Source organism: Fukomys damarensis, unplaced genomic scaffold, assembly GCF_012274545.1.
Source record: "Fukomys damarensis isolate Sample0158 unplaced genomic scaffold, DMR_v1.0_HiC HiC_scaffold_14, whole genome shotgun sequence".
Taxonomy (NCBI): domain Eukaryota; kingdom Metazoa; phylum Chordata; class Mammalia; order Rodentia; family Bathyergidae; genus Fukomys; species Fukomys damarensis.
Window position 1 is genome coordinate 31,932,902 of NW_022900926.1, and position 20,852 is coordinate 31,953,753.

Here is a 20,852-nt window from a genome sequence, read left to right on the forward strand (position 1 = left end):
ATTTCCAACCCAGGCCCACCTGAATTTATTGCCGGTATTATTTCCTAGTTTTAATTTTAATCACTCAGACTAAAGAAAATATGAACAGTGTGAAAGAAAAGAAGCTGTCTGGAATGCAGTATGCAACTTAATTTCTGATCTGCTGACTTTAAATTCTGAAGTCCATTGGAAATGTGTGTATGGCTTGTTAGGCAAAGTGACTACTTTTCTCAAAGTTGGATTTTTTTTCAGGACAACCAAGAAAAAACTACCAAGCTCTGAGAGTTTTTAAAACACACTCCTTGGGAGTTTTGCATTCAGTGGTACAGTGTGTACTTAACCTGTGTGAGGCCCTGAGTTTAATTGCACCAAAAATAAAAACAAATATACATACATATTAGCTACTAAAAATTTCCAGTTAATATATTTACTGTATATATAATGTCTTCTGGATTTTTACCTGTGAAATTTTCATACAATAATTTAAGTAGAGTGTTAAACAAGTCAGAAAACCTGAGTTGAGCTGAAACTGCACCCCAGCTCTATGATCACATCTACCAGAGCAGAACATCTGGACTTTACTAAGAAAATAAGTTTCCTACCACAAAAAGTGCCTTTGAAAGTACTAGGAAGATTCCTCCTGAGGCCATTAATGTGTCAGTAAAACTTCCTGACAGTATTTTTCAGCAGTAAATCTTTGCAGTCATAATCTTATGAATGAGAACTTTATTAAAGACTTCAAGATTTTTATTGCCCATATTTTTACTTTACAATTTTTATTGTTTTGGCAGGAACTTCAAGCCAAAGGAAATGCATTTCTGAAGTCTGAATAACATCGCATTAGTTGTTACCTAGTAAAAACACTTATATAAGAAAAAGAATTTTCTGCTTTTTAATGTATTATCAGAGCACATTCTCTTACTACTAATAATCTCCAGAGATGGAGTATTACAGATAAATACTAAATTCTTCCTAATTTTCAAGTCATGATAATTCAGTAACTACTATTTATAATTGAATTAAACATTCCTCTTGTGTAACTACTTTTTATTGTTGTCCTACTTGTGAATACGTAATTTCTGCCATCAGATCCATATGTAAGATATAGCTATGACTACAAGTGCAGAGGAAATTATTGATGCAGGTATGGCAGTGTGATGGTCTGGCTCAAATCCCAGCTTTGCTGTGTAATTGCTGTACAAAGTTGAACAAAGTACACAAGCTCTCTGAGCACTGGGCACAAAGGTTGTGCTAATGGAAAATGCAACTCTAAAACATAAATATGGGTTTCTAAGCACCATTTCCTGGGGGAAAAGGGGACCAAAGCTCCCAGGGAACTGGCTGGTTTGGGTTTGCAGTGCTGGGATACGGTGGCATGCTCTCATAATCCCAGTACTCAGAAGGCTGAGGCAACAGGATTGCCACAAGTTCCAGGCCAGCCTGGGTTACACAGTGAGTTCAAAACCAGCTTGAAATAAATAGCAAGACCCTGTCTCAAAAAGCAAAATAAAATAATTTTTAAAACAGCTAAAAACAATCAGCAAATGCAAAGAGCAAACCCATACTGGATCTCAATTTGGAGAAGAAAACAGCTATAAAAGCATCCTTAATGCAAGTCATACATTTTGAAATATAGAGCACGAATATGATAGTAGACTATTATTAGTTATCAGTTACTGTGTAACACATTTGCCCAACCTTAGTGCCTTAAAACAAGCATCTATTGTTGCAGTTTCTAGGGGTCAGGAACCCGGCCAAGGCTTCACTGTATGGCCATGGGTCGTGATCTCTGCTGAGAGTACAGTCAGCCGTTGCCTGGAGACACAGTCATCCCCAGGCTGGAATGAAGGATGATTTCCTGGCCAGCTCACTCACGTGGTGGCTGACTGGCCTCAGGTCCTTGAAATTAGGCCTCATAATAGGCTGCGTGAGTGTCCCTACCACGTGGAAGCTGGAGTGTCTTTCCGCAGGGCCACCTCACAGCATGGCAATGGGCTTCCTCAAGCACAAGTGACTAGAGAGATTGAGACAATGCATCTACAAAGAAGCCACAGACTGTAGCCTGACCTCAGGTGTGCCGCCCCAGTACCTCTAACATATTCTATTCACTAGAAGTCACTAATTCTACACTCAAGAGAAAGAAATTAAACTCTACTTCTCAAGAAGAGGAGAATCAGACTGTGTATGCTCGTGAAAGAGTAGTCAGGAATTAGACATGATGTTTGCAACCTATTTTCAAATGGTTTTGCAGATGCATCTGTGTGTGCGCATCTGTGTGCTTGTGTGCAAGTGTGGGGAAGGCACACGGAAAAATGCTAACAAATGTTGTTTCTGGAACGATGAAGATGGACATTCATCGTCTTAGTCCTTCACTCTCTGTTTACATTTGAAACTTTTTCATAAGAAAAAGACAGAAAGATAATTGAGACTTGCTATGGACCAAATTGTTTTCCTCCAAAACTCATACATGATGGTGTTTGGAGGAGGGGCCTTTGGGAAGTGATTTGATTTAGAGGAGGTTGTCAGGGTATGGTCATGATGAGATTAGTGCCCTCCTAAGAGGAGACAATGGAGAGCTTGATCTCTCCCTCTCTCCCTCTCCCTCTCCCTCTCTATCTCTCTCTCTTTCTCTCTCTCTCTCTCTCTCTCTCTCACTCTCTCTCTCACACACACACATTCTCTCTCTCTCTCTCTCTCTCTCTCTCTCTCTCTCTCTCTCACACACACACACACACACACACACACACATGCATGCACACACATAAGAAGATAGCCATTTGCTACCTGGGGAGAGGACCTTCATCAAAACCCAACAGTGCCAGTACCTTGACCTTGGATTTCCAGCCTCCAGAACTGTGGAGGACAAATAAATACCTTTTGTCCAAGCCCTGCAGGCTGCAGGACTTGACTTGGTTTGGTGTGAGACACTAAGGAGCAAACCCAGACCCTCACATATGCTGCACAAGCAGTCTACCACTAAGCCACACCATGGGCAACTCTGCGGCAGCACGAGCTAAGACAAGATGTTGATGGCAATGATGGCCTCTGCTCTTTCCTAGAAAGCCAGTGGAAGAGGATTTGTTGCTGCTGGGCAATGGGAGAAATAGATATCACTGTCATTGTGTGGGTGGCTGTCACGCCACAGTGGTGTCACTGTAGACAGGGAAGGCCCAAGGAAGACAGCTCCTCACACACACCAACTCCACACCAGCCCGTCAGCCTGGGAGCCCCTGGGCCTTCACCTTTCAGGGAGTCTCTTCTGGACGAGCACCAGTCCTTACCTAATCGTGAACCCCATCTCCTTACCAGGACTATTTGCTCTTCTCCTGTGGGGTTTTAGTGACCGATTGCACTGGCTCAGTTTGATTTTGGAAGTGGATTGCTAGTATTAAATCCAATATTAGTCCAATAATTTGTCACAAAATTTTAAAAACATGATTAATAGCTATATAGTATTGAAAATACAGTGTTTATTTTCATACTCAAATTCTAGCTAACTTGAAAAGATCAGGCAACTCATTGTGTTTTTTAAAAAGTTTAGAACTACGTTGCTTCTTTTTGTAAATATCCCTCTACTTCTAGAATTTTTTTTACATTGGTATTGAACCGAGAGCCTTTGCACCAAACTTCATCCCAAGCCCCATCCCATCCCTTGTACACTTTTTTTTTTTTTTTTTTTTTTTTTTTTGTACTGGGGATCAAACTTGGAACCTTGCATTTCCCAGGCAGACGGCAGAGCCAATGAGTTAATTCCCTGGCCCATCCCTTTTTTAAAAATAGTTGAGACACTTGCCTCACAAGCACAAGTACCCAAATTCAATCCCCAGTACCCCCCTCCACAAAAAAAGTAGTTGAGATAAGATTGTGCTAAGTCACCCATTTGCCCAGGCTAGGCTCAAACTTGAGATCCTCCTACCTCAGCCTCCCAGAGCACCAGATTATAGGTGGGTGCTACAACATTCAGCTTAGAGTTTTGTTTTCCATGACTCATAACACATGAACAAATGCATGAAATTTCTCATAGTGGCCTTACTGATAATAGTGTGTACTCTATTGCCATCGATTAAAAATAAATACAAATAAGATATATTATATGTAGCAAACAAATCTCTTTTTATGCATATACATACATAGAATATTTCCAGAAATTGCAACAACTTTCCTCTGGAGAGAACCAGGAGGCTGAGGAGAAGGGTAGGGAGAAGAGCTTGTACTGAACATCTTTTTTTATACATTTAGAATTTCCTATGATGTAAATGTATTCTATTTGTTCAAAACATAAAACTTAAAATTTTAAGACAAATTTTAAAACTATCTTTAAATCTGACTAAATTTAGCCATCTTCCTTACAAATTCTTTACTCTTAAGTATTTTGTATTTGGTTTTTTTTTTTCCAATTAAAAAGGAAAAACATAGCCAAGTATAGTGGCATAAACCTGTAATCTCAGCATTCTGGGAGGCTGAGGCTGGAAGAATACAGGTTTTCACAAAAATTTAATTTTTTTTTTTTAAGATGGGATCTCACTATGTAGTTCAAGCTGGCCTTGAACTCACTATGTGGCCCAAGCTGACATTGAACTTAAAGCAATCCTCCTGCCTCAGCTTTCTGAGTGCTAGGACTATAGGCATATGCCACTGTGCTAGGCTTCAAAATTTTAAATTAGCCAGGCATGGTGGCCCACGCCTGTAATCCCAGCACTCAGGAGGCCGAGGCAGGAGGATCGCTGTGAGTTGAGGACCAGCCTGGGCTACAGAGTGAGTTCCAGGTCAGTCTCAACTACATAGTGAGACCCTGTCTCAAAAAACCAAAAAAAAAAAAATTTTTTTTAAATTAAAAAAAGGACTGGGCATGTAGCTCAGTGCAAAGGCCTGGATTCAACCCCCAGTACTGTGCAAAGAAAAAAAAAGGATAAAATGATATGTATCCAACAGCCCTCATCCCAGCTGCCCCACACCGCCTGCTGAGAGCAGCCCTTTGAAACTGTCGTGTGTGTCTCTAGTACACTCCTCCTGAATCCATTTTTCCATTCCTGCTTCTTGAACCTGATCCCAGGCACATGTGAGTGCACACACATGCACACACACATGTACACATGCTCACTTTTCCCGGGCTGTACCTGGTTCAGCTTGTTCTTCTCTTCTGCCCAGGAGGAAGCTTTGCTCTGTCCTCTGTTGACTTCAGACGCCAGCCTCATGATCGTTTCTCTGTTAGCTTTTGCCTCCATCTCATGGACATTTATAGTCTCTCCAAGACTAGCAATTTGTCCTTTCATGAATGCGTTTTCCCTGCACAGCTCTCGAAGCTGAAGAGAAACCCATCACAGCTGTCTTATAAAAATGAACGACCCCATGCACTGTCACTAAGCAACTAGCAGTCCGTACCCAGTGGCTGCACAACCATACACAGTGTTGTGTGCACGAGGGGCACACTTGTCAGAAGGGGCCTCTACACTCAGGGGTCGGGCGAGGCCAGTGGCAGGTGCCCCCAAAGCTGCCCATACCACCAGCCGCCCGCAGCTCCCGCTGCTCCGCAGAGGTGGATGTAGGCACTGGGGGCTTCACCAGCCCACGTCCAGGCAATTTCTGTCTGTGGGGGAGACAGACGGGGCTCCCGCTTTCTTAAAAGTACCCTTCTGACTAACATAAGCAAAGGAAGACTCTGCCTAAGCTGCTCAAACAGTGGCTGTCACTGGGGCCTGGATTAGCAGGGTTCTTCTGCTTCCTGTGCCACACATCAGCATTGCAAACTGAGAACATTTACAAGATTTAGGAGGAGACGATCAAAGCAGGCAGGTTCCTGACAAGAGAGCACTAGCACAGCGACAGCAAGCTCTCCCTGTGCAGCCATGCCGACGCCGGCGGACCTCATTGGTCGTCGGCCTGAGCCAGCATCGCACACCTCTCCTTTCCATCTCAGGAATGCTTTCTTGTCCATCATGGATCCTACGTGCGTGCGTGTGTGTGTGTGTGTGTGTGTGTGTGTGTGTGTGTGTGTAAGCAAGTGTAAAAGTGAAGAATAACTTTGAGATGGGAGAAATTTTGTTCCTCCTCTCAGCTGAACACTGTATGAGGCTGTGGTCCCGATCAAAACACCAGACTTCCTGCTCTGGGGCAATATTTTTTAAAGAGAAGCACCTGCTCAGGCAGAGTCATGAGACAGTCAGGTCCAGCATAGCAACAGGGCTCAGGCAGAAACTGGGCCCTTACGCTACGCACTAAACGCACGATCTGTGTTTTCTTGATCTTTCTTGATCTCTGACAGTCAAAGATTTCAAAGCTGTTTTTGCTGTGAACCAGAACTCCTCACTTGAGCCTGCAGATGAGCCTTGACCTTCATTTTGTACCCTTTGTTACTGTAAATCTCGGGTTGACTCCTCAGCCCAGCATAGTGGAATGTGGATCACTTAGGAAGTGTCCATCTGGTAGCTGCCAGACAGGGCTGATCAGCCCCCTGCAATGAGGACCCCACGATAAGATGCCTACAGGGCCACTGAGCCACACCCCAAAGCCACCAGCCGTTGTCCTAAACCTATAGTCACCTGGATTCTGGGAAAGACTGAGCCCTTCATGACTGAGTCTACTACAGATGGAGACAACCTTTCCTAGAAACAGGACTACCCCTCTGCCATCAAGATTCCAGAAACAGGACACCAGACTGAGACCATGAACAGCCAGACCCAGTTTACCAGCTAATCCTCCAAAATTGGTCTCCTGCCTCTAGCGACAGGCAGTCTGAACCCCCGTATGTGGCCCTGACAGCCACATCATCTGGAGTACTTTCCTAACTTTCAGTGAAAGCTTGTTGGGGGGGGTCTCCCTTGTTGTGGGAGGGTCTCCCTATACAGTTCAGACTGGCCTTGAACTCACTATGTAGCGGTGTCGAGCTGTCCTCCAACTCACAGCAATCCTCCTGCCTCAGTGCTGGGATTACTGGTGTGCACCACCACTTTCGTGTTAATTTTCATGTCTACTAAAACAGGGACCCACATTAGCAAGTGACAAAAAGAGTCCAGAATCCCACTATGTGTTCTGAAAATATAAGTCCCGTATTATTCTGACATAGTGAATCCAACAGATCAGGAAACCATTGCTACTGAAAAGATAGTTCATTGCTCCTAGTTCAAAAGAAGACGACAAGACCGGCCATGCCAGACAGGGCCACTTGGAGAAACCCTAAAGCCCGTCAGGAGGCAGAGGGGGCAGGGAGAACTGTGGGCCAGAAGCTCTACTGTGATGGAAGGGCCATGGCCCAGCACTCAGCAGATGGGCATAGTAAGGCAGGCTGCTGTGAATGGTCTCCTGACTCGGTAGAGGGATCCTCCATGCTGTCTGGTATCTGGCCGGAGTGATAAGAAAAGAGAGCCAGTGACCAGGAACCCAAGAGCCACACACCATGGCTTCGTCTGCTTATGAAAGCTGTGCTCGCTGAGTCCTTCACTGTCTCCAGGACCGGGCTGACTCTGGGAGGGGCAGTCTCTCCTGGGCCCCCGGATGGCTAAGCATGAGGAGCACAGAAAGTGAAGGGTTCGCACAGCATTAACCCCGAGACTGGTACATCTTTGCAGGGATCTTAATAAATCACTATGGGCTAAGTGAATTATTCAGCTGATTTCATTAACTTTCATTTTATTGATAATCACCATTAAAATAGGATTTTTATTATTTGGCTTTAATGTAAAATTTAAAAGTGTTTCAGAGCTAATCTTTTGTTTTGTTTTATTTTCTGTTTCTTTTATTTGTTTGTTTGTCTGTTTTTGAGACAAGGTCTCACTGTATAGTTCAGGTTGGCCCTGAACTCACTATTGCAGCCCAGGCTAGCCTCAAATTCAAAATAATCCTCTTGCTTCTGCCTCCCGAGTTCTGGGATTAGAGACATGCACTACTACACCTGGCTTCAGAGCTAATCTTAACCTTATACCAAATAAGTATAATTGACACAAGCCGTGTGTGTGTGTGTGTGTGTGTGTGTGTGTCTGTGTGTCTGTAACTAAAAGAAAAAAACTGCCCTAAAATATAGCATTGATAAATAATTAATTGTATGTGCCAACCTGAATATATTTTAGCCAAAATAACTCTTTCTGGAGACTAACTGATCCCAAATAACACTAGGAAGGATCTTGGATTAAGTCTCAGATCAGACAAATTATCGCTCCATTTGGGCCACTGTCTTGGTCTCCTGCCACCAGTGACTGCACCACAGCACATCCCTCCATGGTCGTGTCAGAATGACACTGTATTCACGTCCTTTTAACCTGCACACAACACCTTTAAAATGAGATCTTCATCTGATGCCTTCTGGTCCTTCTGGTCTGGATCCAGGCAGTCCCAGAGCTGAGTTAGAAAGTCAGCATGCTTCCGGCAGTGCTCCAAGACTTGCTTCTTACTCTCCTCACTTTCCTTTGCACACTTTCTACAGGGCAATAACAAGGAGTCGGGGTTTAATGCCAATGCACAGGCTACTCATCAAACCAGTGTAGAAATTAAGCAGAAAAGCATTCTGGGGCCCTGTGCTTTATCCTCATGGTATCCTGAACCTAGCAACAGGAGGGGAGATTCTTTACCTATTTTCCTCAGCCTGTTGGGACCTGGGTCACACCTGGGCCCTTTCTGTGCATGGTCACAGTCCACACAGCTGTGGCTCACATGGGGAAGGAGGGTCCCGTTGCTTTCTAGAGGACCAAGCTCCACTTTATTTTGAAACATTACACAGTGGTCTATAAAGGACCTGGTTCGTAGCCAAGTGAAATTATAACAACACACAGAAGACAAGGATGTTCCAATCTCAGGCAAAAAGAGGTGTTCCCCTGCCAGTAAAAACCACCCAGAATCTTTAAAGAGTACTGGAATTGCCAATCAAGGAAAATCAAGGTTTTTTTTTTTGGACTGTTCTGAATATTTTATTTCAACTCTCAGGTTTGTTGAAATACTGTTTTCAATACTTTAAATGTTAAAAACTAAGATATCATCAAAAAATAGACATAATTGAAAGGCAATTAGAATCATTTCAGTAATTTGGTATCACTTTTTTCAATACCATAAATAATAAACATGATTATTGCTTTCCCTTTTGACCATGTTGAGTGTTTACTGCAAATTTTTTCACTCTTTTCAAAAATTAACAAAGCTCATAATTGCATATACTCATAAGCTTATCAAATTTCCATTTTGTAAAAAGTGTAACAAGCTCGGTGTGGTGGCACATGTCTATAACTGCAGCTATGTAGGAGGCTGAGACAGGAGGATCACAAGTTCAAGGCCAGCTGGGCAACTTAACAAGACTCTATCTCAAAATAAAAATAAAAAGGGCTTATGATGTAGTTCAGTGGTAAAGTACTTCCTCAGCATGCATGAGGCCCTGGGCTCAAATTCCAGTGCTTAATTTTTAAGGAGAATAATAATAATGGACTAATATTAATATATTTGTGACTTCTTGCTTATAGCACATGAAAGGTCAAATTTATTTGGTCTTTGGGGCTCAGGAAAGGCCCAGTTAATGCTATAGCTCTGATTGATTTGCATAAAGGATCCCATATACTAACTCCAGGATTCCAGTCTTCTTCTTTACCAAGGTATCTGCTAAACTATGTCCACACCTTCTTGCTTGTCACCTGACTCAACGAAGTTATAGGAACCTACCCTTGAGATATAATCACATAAGTGTGAAAATATAAGTGCACCTGGGCATTATGCTTTGTCATACGTGTTTAATGGAATGAACCTGTGTGTACAGAAAGAGCAAAAGAATTGGTTGAGTTGATTAAGATATTTCAGACAATGAAATATAATGGGCCATTAAAAATTATAAACTGAAGGGTCAGGAATTTAGCTCAGTGGTGCCACCACCAGCCTTGCAAACACAACATATATATATATATAATATATATATATATTATCTACAACATATTCAGTAAAATTAATACATTACATAACATTATTTGGGTAAAACTACCTAAAAATCTGTTCAAAACTGATCATTATAGCTGTTCTATAGTAAGGTTGTGGATCAATTTTAACTTCCTGGAGACACTTCTTTTGTATTTAAAAATTGCAATAAGTATATATCATGTTCATTAATCATTTATTTGGCAAAGACTTACTGAGCACCTACTATGCCCTAGGCCTCATTAAAGATGGTAAAGAGACAATGGTAAACAAAACAAATAAAAATCCTTGCCCTCATGAGCTTGTGCTCTAGTTGGAAAGATGACTACAATGGTTAAGCTTGATTGTGAACTTGACTGGCTTAAGGGACAAGTAGGAGATTATTAAAGCATACTTCTGGTGTGTCTGGGAGGTCACAGGGACATGGCTCTGGGACTACATCTGGTCCCTGGTCCCTTCTTCTCTGGCTCTGGCTCTGCCTCTGCTTCCTGGATGCCATGAGTTGCATGGCTTCCCTCTGTCACACCCTTCCACCATGTTTCTGCCTTAGAGCCAGCTGACCATGGTCTGCAACCTCTGAAATCATGAGCCAGAAGAAACCCTTTCTCCTTAAAGTCATGAATATTGGGTATTTTGTCTCAGCAATGGGAAAGCTGACCAATATAAAGCTGACAATGATCAAAAGGTTAGTACATGTAAAACATACAGCATGTTATAAAGGACTGAAAAGATTAAACAGGAAAAAGGATAAGAAATATTGAGAGGGATAAAATTTTAGATGTGGTTCTCTTCAAGGCCTCAGTCAGAAGGTGCCTCTGAGTGAAGACCTAAGGGAAGCAGGGACACCATGCAACATCTGGGAAGAACCCTTCCCAGAAGAGGGACTAGCAGGTACAAAGGCCCTGAGGTTCAAGAAACAACAAAGAAACTAGCTATCTGGAATGAAAAAAAAATAAGGGAGAAAAAGCTAAAAAAAAAAAAAAAAATTAGGATGAACCATTTAGATCATAGAAAATCCTATGCCTGTACTCTAAGTGAGAATACAAGTCACCGGAGGGCTCTGATCTGAGATTTACATGATCTAATTTGTTTTCTAACAGGATTTCTCTGGCTGCAGAGGGTAAAGGTGAAAGCAAGAAAATCACTACCATGGACCAAATGTTTCTTTTCCCCCAGAATTCATATGCGAGAGTCAACTGCCTTTGGATCACTCCTAAAGTTGTGAGACCAAATGATGTAAAAAGAGAAGAGAGTCAGAGACTGGGCCCTGAGCCACTCCAGTGACTGGAAGTCAAGGGAATGAGAAAAACAGTGAAAGAAACTAGCTAGACAGGAAGCTCCAGACTAGTCCTGTGCCATGACCTAGAAATCAACAGAAGAAAGTGGTCCAAGGAGAGAGATCACTGTGTCTGATGCCTGGTGGGCCAGGTAAAATGAGAAGGGCCATATACCGGGCACTGTGCAGCACAGGTGAGCTTAATGAGCTGTTCTCGCAGAGCACATAAAGGAGAAAGGAGAGAAGCTGGAAAAAGGGAGCTCATACGAACAGTTGAGGAGCAGGGCAGGCACCAGGAATGTTGGTTTATTTTAGGATAAGTGAAGTAAACATCACTATTTATTAAGAAATATATTTAAGTCATAGATCGAATTTTAATACATATTTGAGGAGCTACCAGTTCCCAATTTTGTCTCTATAATCGGCCCTTGTCAGAACTAAGTGGGAAAAACCTGGGCTCCATGAATTTCTGCCTAAAATGACAATAAAACCTGATGAGGAATGTTCAGAGTGGGCTGACATCCAGGTATTTTTATAACTGACTTGTGAACAAATGCATCCCTCTGTGGGCTGCCCTGCCACTTCAGGATTAAACCTCTTTCTAGAGGAAATCCTCGAATTATGTATGTAATATGCATTTGCAAGCCCTAATCCCTAGGACATAGCCACACTCAGGACAATTCTATGTGTGCTGCAATGCTTGATGGTGCTGAGAAATGAGGCCCGGGAATGTTTTCAAGCCTCCAAAGATAACGGAGGTCGATAGGCTTTTTTTCCAACTTGACTTTTATGGTTGAATAATGCAAAGCATTCAAAGTATATGCAAAGACATAGCTCACATGTTTCAGAAGCCAGTGTAACTGCCAACTAAACCAAGAAACATATTACAGTATTGTCTTAGTTACTTTTCTCCCCTTGCTGAGTCAAAATACCCAACACCCAGAGTTAAAAGGGGAAAGGCTTATTTAGCTTACAGTTAGTAGAGATTTCAGTCCATAATCAGCCAGCTCCAAGGTAGGTGGTGTGGCAAACAGGCTTCGCAGAGGAGAAACAGATCAAGCAAGGGACAAGACAAGCCTCTTTCTGTCCCCTTATACTGTATCCAGGCTACAAGGATTAGGGAGGTGCCAAACCAATCAGTGGACTGATTTAGTAATCACACGCCCTTATTCCTAGTGCCCTTCATCCGAGCACTGCACCATGAATTAGTCACACACTCTAGATCCAGCCACCTCTGAAAAAGCCCCACCTGTGCTGATGAGGCTTTGGGGGACATCTAGACACGAGCTGTAACAAGTATTCTTACTGTAATTTTTCATCTAGTTCTGCAACTGTCCTCACTAATTCCTGGTTCTCCTTGATTGCAGTGTGAGCTGTGATTTCTGTCCTGATTTTAGAAGTGGAAAGTGCTGCTGACTCTTCTTCGAGTTCCTGCACTCTGTCTCTCAAAGAGGCAAGGAGAGATGATTTTCTGGCATTGTTTTCTTTGAAGCTCTCCATGTCAGCCTTCAGCTCTTGGCAGAAAACTTCTTTAGAAAGCATCTTGGAGCGAAGTTCCTGAAGCTAACATGAAAAGAAACGAAAGAAAAGGAAGAAGGAATTTAACAGTGTACCATTTGGATTACTTTTAAAAAACTCAAAATCATAATTTAAAATCTCAACTTTTATTCATGACTTAATCCACTCTATTTTCTTTTCTCATATTTGTATGTGTTACCAAGCAAGAAATTTTGGCTTAAGAGTGGGCTTCATTTTCTGTATTTTTCAAAACCAATTAAGCAATGTCTTGGGGTGATTTAGTCTCACTCAGGAAATATTTGTGATGGGTATTACAAAAAGCAATAAAATATTTTGCAGTGGCAATGCATTTCCTATATCAGTATTACTGCTTATTCAATGAATGATTCAAGGAAAGGACAAGCCACACTGTTTGTCATTTCTTGGCCACCACTGTTTCTCAAGTAAATACAAAATATTCAATCTATTACTATATTTGAAGGGACCATAACTGTGGGGGACAAAGAAAAATCACAGTCAGATTTCTGGGAAAAATAAAAGAGCAAAGGAAAACCCCTAGAGCATTTATCCAAAGGAAACATTTTTACTTTTATAGCTCCTGTGGCAGTTTCACCTTTGGGAGTCATCATTCAGTGAGGACCTGGCAACCTCAGGGACTCTGCTAGTTACCGCCCAGACCAGTCTAGACTCCGGGGACCACGGAACTGTGAGCACAGCGAGTCTAGGCAGACTCCCGAGACTCCCGCACAGGTCCGATATAGCCAGGGTGAGGTGAACCACATCTTACTAGAATTTCCTAAGCCACCCAGAAGCCTCACAGAAGAGGAATTCAGATTTCCCTCCTAACAGCTCCCAATTGCAATCAAGCCTCATTAAGGAAGATATTCCCAGGGAAGCTGGACGTTCCCCAACGCCCATTTAGCGCCAACCCAAAGTCCTCAGGGGACCTGGATCACTCAAGGCTTCAGAATCTCTCGGAGACCTAAAATTCAGGCCAGCGCCGCCCCCACACACACGCATACACTCACATACTGCTTTCTAGCAGGCATTGGAGAGAAGATGCACACAAAAAGAGAGTAAATATAAACTTGCCCAAACTGGATCCTACCATCCCATTTATAATCCGCTAGGCTCTGCTTCACTCTACAAGATGCTACAAAGACCCAGTTTTCATAGTGAAGATACACGACCTCACCTCAGACTGAGCACGTTCAAATTTGACCAAAGTTGCAGCAAGTTCACTTCGAACATTTTCAGCCACATGCCGGTAGTGACTTAATTGCTCCCGAGTGACCGGGACTTCCAAGAGATGATCATAAGTTTCCTGGTAGAGTTCCCCCAAGAGAAAAAATATAAAGAATGTTAAAAACTCATTTCTGGGCAGCTATGGGTGGACTTAGAAGTACTGTATTTCAAATATGTTGGAAATGCTACCCAGAAATGTACTGTGTTTGGACCATTTCCTTCTTGTTCTCAAACTTCAGAGAGAGCTGGGAGGCAGCCTAGGAACTAGGCCTCCTCAAGAGGGTGGTGGTAAGATGTGGCATTGGAGAGGTAGCCTTCGCCAACCTGGGCAGCACAGCAAGACTCTGTCTATCAGGAGAAAAATAAGAGGCTAAAAGCATAGCTTTTCAAGAGCATGAATGAGGTCCTGAATTCGGAAGAGGATGGGAGAGGAAATAAAAGAAAACAGAAAGGGAGAAAGGAAGGAAGGAAGGGAAGAAGGAAACGAGGGAGAAAGGGAGGGGCAAGGAGAGACAGAGATTGGTCCTTGCCACCTATTAAATGTTCTTCAAGTAACTCAAACGCTATCTGACCTCTGCCCAGGATTTGAAAAAATCAATAACTGTCAGAAAGGGGAGAATGCCACAATCTGTGTAACTACAAGACAGTCTTCATTCTTCTGTCTCCAGACTGTGAAGGCGATTCACAACTTCCTTGTCTCGTTCGTTCTTCAGAGTGATTGACTGTGAAACGCTCTCTCCTTCCCCGTGATGCAAACAACCTTTCACTCAATCTCTCCTTCTCTCCTGGGGCCTTAGCAGAGATTCGGGAAAAGCAAGAGATCAGAGACAGTGGAGTTGCAGGGAATACCCCCACCCCCATGTAAGGGATCAGCTCTCAGCTCCACCGATAGTTGCTACTGCAAAAATATGGATTCCCACAGGGTGAGATGCTGCACACCTGTGATTCTTGCATTCAGGAGGCTGAAGCAGGAAGATCACTGAGAGTTCAAGGCCAGCCTGAGCTACATAGTGAATTGAAGGCCAATTTGAATAAATAAATAAGTAAATAAAATAAATAAGGATTCCGACCTGGCAAAATCATTCCAATTTTTCAAGATATGCCATATATCCAGAATTCTTGAAGAAAAATTTTCCAGTTTTTGAAGCTTGACAACTCAAAGTGCTTTCTAAACACATGAACTAAAAAAATAAAATATGAGCCAAGTGAACCCACCCGCAGAGCAGGTGGGGACAACACAGATGACCGCTGCTCTCTCCTGCCCTATCCCTGCTCCCCTCAAGTCTTATTCCTTATCCTGGACAGGACCCACACCCACCTCTGTGAAGGCTCCGGCACTGTAGTCTTTGTGAAAGATAAACAAGAAAACCACTCATTTTTGAGGGACTATGAAAGAGGTTGTATAAGGAGAATTTCCTAAAGTACCTCAGTGATCTTGGGGGACACAGCGGAAAAACCATGGCTGACAACCAGAGGCTGCTCCACGGCCAGCAGCTGCTCCATGGCCAGCAACTACTGCTTGAAACACTCGGGAGTGTGAAAGTCAGCAGAAAGCCCACAAGTGACAACAAGCATTGCAGTCTCAAAAATGCCAGACAAAACCTCAGGGCACTGAATAGCAACCAGTGCTGGTCAATCACAGCATATCTGAGGTGGATGTGTCCTCTAGGGGAGAAAGCCTGACGAGTCTGAGGCATCTGTGGCACAGCTGTGTCCCGTGACACCTCCAGAGTCAGAAAGGCTTCTGCACCTCAACCACCATAGCCACACTTCCTAAGTGAGGCCATGGGAGGACGCTGGTCACGTAGGAGCATTTCAACCCCACCATTTTATAAAACCCAATAGGTGGCACTTAGGAGGCTGAGGCAGGAGGATCATTGTGAGTTTGAGGCCAGGTTGGGCTACATAGTGAGACCCTAAAAAAAAATCCATTACAGGGACTGGGGATTTAGCTCAGTGGTGCCGCTGCCTGCCTCACAGGCGCAAGATCCTGAGTTCATCCCCCGTACCAAAAAAAAAAAAGCAACAACAAAAAAACCCACTAGGAAACTGTGTTCCCTAATGATGATTATGATGATTTCTTTCAATAACATCTTTTTTTTTTTAGGAAATGATGTAGTGATACCATTATTTTCTATCTACTTCTAATGGAAGATAGTGTATCCAATGGATATATTATTAATAGCCAGAAAAGACAGTTGAGAAATGGCCCCTCACTTTATGAAGTTACAGTCTAAAGCAAAACTACCCAAATCATTAGCATCTTCAAATGTTCATGGGGGATAGAGCTATATATTAATATATGGGACTGGGATGTAGTTCAGTGGCAGAGTACTTGCCTAACATGAGTGAGTCCCTGGGTTTGATGCTCAGCACCACAAATAAAATACATAAACAGTTGTAGATACCCTCTGACCCAGCAATCCAGCTAGCCAATGACCTCCCCTCGTGTCTTAGTTACTTTTCCCATTGTTGAGACAAAACACCCGACATTCAAAGTTAAAGGAGGAAAGGTTTATTTAGCTCACGGTTTACAGAGGGTTCCATCTATAAACAGCTGGCTCCAAAGCAGGGCGGCAGATGGCACCTGGCAGAGTGGCAACAGTTCATGGCGGGCCAAAGGTAGCAAAGCAGCAAGAGAGCGAAGGAAGGACCCTCAACAGTGCCCTTCACCCCTTTTATTTACACAGACTGCTTAGGGCGGGTAGCAGTCACACCCTCAATCCCAGGATTCACTGCACCAGGAATCACTTCCAGAAGAGGTCCCACCTATGACCGCATGAGGCATTAGGGGGACATCTAAGCACGAGCCATAACAACACAAAGAGACTTTCGAGGATATTCACCACCCCATAACTTATAATAGCAAAAAGAGGATGGGATTATTGCATCAATGTGAATTCCTGCTGATAGTCACTAAAGCCATTTCCAACCTATTCAACAAAGAGGTAGTATGAGGCGGCTATCTACTTTGGGTCCACAATTCATTACTGACAAAACCAAGTAATTAATAGGCCTATAATTTTTTAATTGAGTTTATTGGTACATTGTAGGTATACAGTACAATTACAATCATTATTGGGATCTTGTACCTTTACTTGACAGGTCTTTGTTCTCATTTTTTCCCCTTGTCCCTGCCCTCCCTTCACCCCCTAGGCCTATAGTCGTCTTTATAAAATGCACACAGCTGGGGAAATGCCACTCTGTGCACAGTAATTCCTACAACATATTTAGAGACAAAAGGAGAAGGGTGAAGGAATCTCCGTCACCTTCTAACACACATACGTACCTTGGGTGCAGGAGGGGATCATGGTATCGAAGCTGGGGTAGGGGAGCCATGGTTTCATTTTTTTCAAAAAGGATGTATTTATGCATTGTCTGTACAATTAAATACAGTTTAGAGGCAAAAATACTAGAAAGGAAATGCTAACTGTGGTTATCTTTTAGTAATAGGGCTAAATTTTATTTTCATCTTTATTATAAATTTCCACATTTTCCAAATCCTTCACAGTGGCACATACTACTTTCATAAACAGAATTAACATCCTTTCTTAAATTTAAAAAGGGGCCAGCACAGATAAAAGGGCTCCAACCTTGCTATAAAATGTGTTTATGAGGAACACGCTGACAAAGAAACAGCCGTAGGTGACACAGACTACACACACGGGAGATCTGACATTTCGGGAGCTCTTCTTCATTAAGGCTTCCTGTAGTTTGTAACATTTTTTGAAAATTCTTCAACTTTTCCTGTAAGTATTAAACAATCTTCACTTCTTTTTTTTTCTACCCTCTTCAGAATGGCAACATAAGAACGCTTTCATTTGGCCCCACGTGAGGACAATCCAAGTTATTAGGTACGTCTCAGCTAGCCTGTGGAGCAATTTTACATTAATTTTAGAGAGCCAACTACGTATGATTTGATTCTGCTGCTGATATTATGATAATGATTGAAATTGCCTCATGGGGTGGCTCATAGTCTTTTCAGAGTAAATGATGGCTTCAAAGTTCAGTAGCATAAGGCAAAGATAAGCTTATTCCTAATTTAATACACAATACGCCCAATTACCTGACCCATGTGGGTGATGTCTCAGACCAGTCTTACTACTACGGTATTCAGTTGTCTTATTATCCCATGGGGGGAAAAAAAAGAAAAGACAATGACAAAGAAGAAAATCACTGGCTGCGTCTGACATACAAAAGCTTCTAAACCTATTCCATTATCATCTTGTCCCAGGTCTGCTCCTCCCATCATGACAGCAATATTCCTCACTGCATTGCGCAGTTGTGTGACCACAGCCTTCCATTATGGAATCTGTGTGTGTGTGTGTGTGTGTGTGTGTGTGTGTGTGTGTGTGTGTGTGTGTCTGTGTCTCCCCTCTCTCTTCTCTTCCCTCCTTCCCTTTCTATCTACACATTTCCAGTGCTTCCCAGTGACCAGTCCCCTCTGCGACACTCTCTCTATCCACTTCTTCGCCCCAAGTAAGCTTTCTTCCTGGATTTGCAGTAAACAAATTATCTCAGAACCTTTTTCCCTTCTGTTGAATCTCTCCTCCCGTTTTGACGATTCATCATTTCTTTCCCCACTTGGAAAATGGTCCTGAGCCTCCTTCGTTCCCTTCTTCTTCTACCTCCACTGTAACGTCACTGATGATGTTATAATTCTTACAGGGAAGGTGACACATACAGTGTCTGCCAAAAAGGTGTCCAGTCGCTTCAGGAAAAGAATACTAAGTGTATTTATAATACTAAATGTATTGAGACATCATGAGATTGGTACAAGTTACCCTTGCCCTCTGCAGTTACAAGAGGTGCCCAAAGTGGTGGCGATTTGAGTCCAGACATTTATTATTTTTCTTTTCCTGAAGTGTGTATTCACTTGGGGGCAGACCCTATATTTTTTATACTTTCATGTATCCGTTAAATAATGAATTTAAACTCTTAGAAAATGATTTTCATATCGAAATTAGTTTAAGTAAAACATAACTGGAGACATGTTTAAGAGTCTAAGTCACTCGTTGCAGCCTTTCCTTCCGACCCTAAACACTGTGGCCTCCGACTGGCTGCAGTGGCAACAGCAAACCCAGAGCTTCACCCCAGCGCCCCAGAGGCAGCAGCAGCAGACAGAATCCCTGCCCTCCGAGTGGCAGGGCTTGGCGTCCATTGGCTCTTCTACAAGGACATTTTGACTACATTTAGGACAGGAAATCCACTGCTAAAATAAATGGAATATAAATAATCATGTAGCCAAAATATGAAATATCCTCAAGGTTTAAACAAGAATTCAATGATTTTGAGGGGTTTTTTTTATTAACTTTAAAAAGATTTCCAATCAAAAAATGATAAACCAGGGAGGGAAGAACGTATCTAAGTAATTTCTGTGCTTCACTAAATCCCTGCTTTCTCTTCCCCAGTGGTCTTTAGCTCTGCCCAAAGATACAAAAATAATGCTGATTTATTTCTTCCAGCAGCCATCTCTTCTCTCAAAAAGAACCCATGGTTTCTGGCACACAAACTCCTGAGGCTAACAAAGCCTCCACAGCAGAAAGTGGAAAATGTCAGTGAAAAGTAAGCAGATAATTTGAGAGAGAGGGGGAGAGAAAGAGAGAGGAAAGAAAGAAGGAAGGGAGGGAAGGGAAGGGAAGGAAGCTAGGTGTGGTGGCTCACGCCTGAAATTCTAGCACTTGGGAGGCTGAGGCAAGAGAATCTGTGTGAGTTGCTGGGCTGCATCATGAGTCCACGGCTAGCCTGAATCACATAGTGAGACCTTGTCTCAAAAAACCAAACCAAAAATAAGAATTCTTACAAGGGGACAGAATATGCCCAGTCAAGTTTAGACTCATTTTTCCTCTATCTTGCTCCTAGAATAATGACCAAAGGCAAACTTCAAACCCTCCCCTGTTGTGTTTAGCAGGTGCGTCCTCAGTGTATGGTTTAGGACAGATGTGCACAGACAGCTGTTCGGGAAGTGTCCTTTCAAAGACAGGATCAGTCCTCTCCTGAATGACCAGAGCTCACTTCCCTCCTCCCCAGGACCTGTCTTCCATCCCCCTTCCTATCCCCCCTCCTGTCTCCCTCCCCCCCCTCCTGTCCCCCCTCCCGTGCCCCTTCAGGTCCCTCCTGCCAGCTCCAAGACAGGAACAGAGGCAGCTATTGAGTAGCAGGCGTCAGAGGCCAGAGGAGCAGATCATCCAACAGCCAGGGTGTGCGCCTTCGTAGCATTCTTCCTGAGGCTAACAAAGCCTCCACAGCAGAAAGTGGAAAATGTCAGTGAAAAGTAAGCAGATAATTTGAGAGAGGGGGGGAGAGAAAGAGAGAGGAAAGAAAGAAGGAAGGGAGGGAAGGGAAGCCAGGTGTGGTGGCTCACGCCTGAAATTCTAGCACTTGGGAGGCTGAGGCAAGAGAATCTGTGTGAGTTGCTGGGCTGCATCATGAGACAAAGCCTCCACAGCAGAAAGTGGAAAATGTCAGTGAAAAGTAAGCAGATAATTTGAGAGAGGGGGGGAGAGAAAGAGAGAGGAAAGAAAGAAGGAAGGGAGGGAAGGGAAGCCAGGTGTGGTGGCTCACGCCTGAAATTCTAGCACTTGGGAGGCTGAGGCAAGAGAATCTGTGTGAGTTGCTGGGCTGCATCATGAGTCCACGGCTAGCCTGAATCACATAGTGAGACCTTGTCTCAAAAAACCAAACCAAAAATAAGAATTCTTACAAGGGGACAGAATATGCCCAGTCAAGTTTAGACTCATTTTTCCTCTATCTTGCTCCTAGAATAATGACCAAAGGCAAACTTCAAACCCTCCCCTGTTGTGTTTAGCAGGTGCGTCCTCAGTGTATGGTTTAGGACAGATGTGCACAGACAGCTGTTCGGGAAGTGTCCTTTCAAAGACAGGATCAGTCCTCTCCTGAATGACCAGAGCTCACTTCCCTCCTCCCCAGGACCTGTCTTCCATCCCCCTTC

The 20,852-nt window shown here is 43.2% G+C and overlaps 1 protein-coding gene across 1 annotated transcript in view; it reads right to left on the bottom strand.

Moving 5' to 3' along the window:
- Positions 1 to 15,403, bottom strand: part of Ccdc170 (coiled-coil domain containing 170) — a 66,353-nt gene extending 50,950 nt beyond the window's left edge. Inside the window, exons 1-5 of the mRNA XM_010628888.1 lie at positions 15,326 to 15,403; positions 13,851 to 13,979; positions 12,444 to 12,700; positions 8,245 to 8,389; positions 5,097 to 5,282 (exon numbers count right to left, since the gene is read on the bottom strand). Coding sequence (XP_010627190.1) covers positions 5,097 to 5,282; positions 8,245 to 8,389; positions 12,444 to 12,700; positions 13,851 to 13,979; positions 15,326 to 15,403 — 795 coding nt within the window. The remainder of the gene's footprint in view (positions 1 to 5,096; positions 5,283 to 8,244; positions 8,390 to 12,443; positions 12,701 to 13,850; positions 13,980 to 15,325) is intronic.
- Positions 15,404 to 20,852: the final 5,449 nt, after the last annotated feature.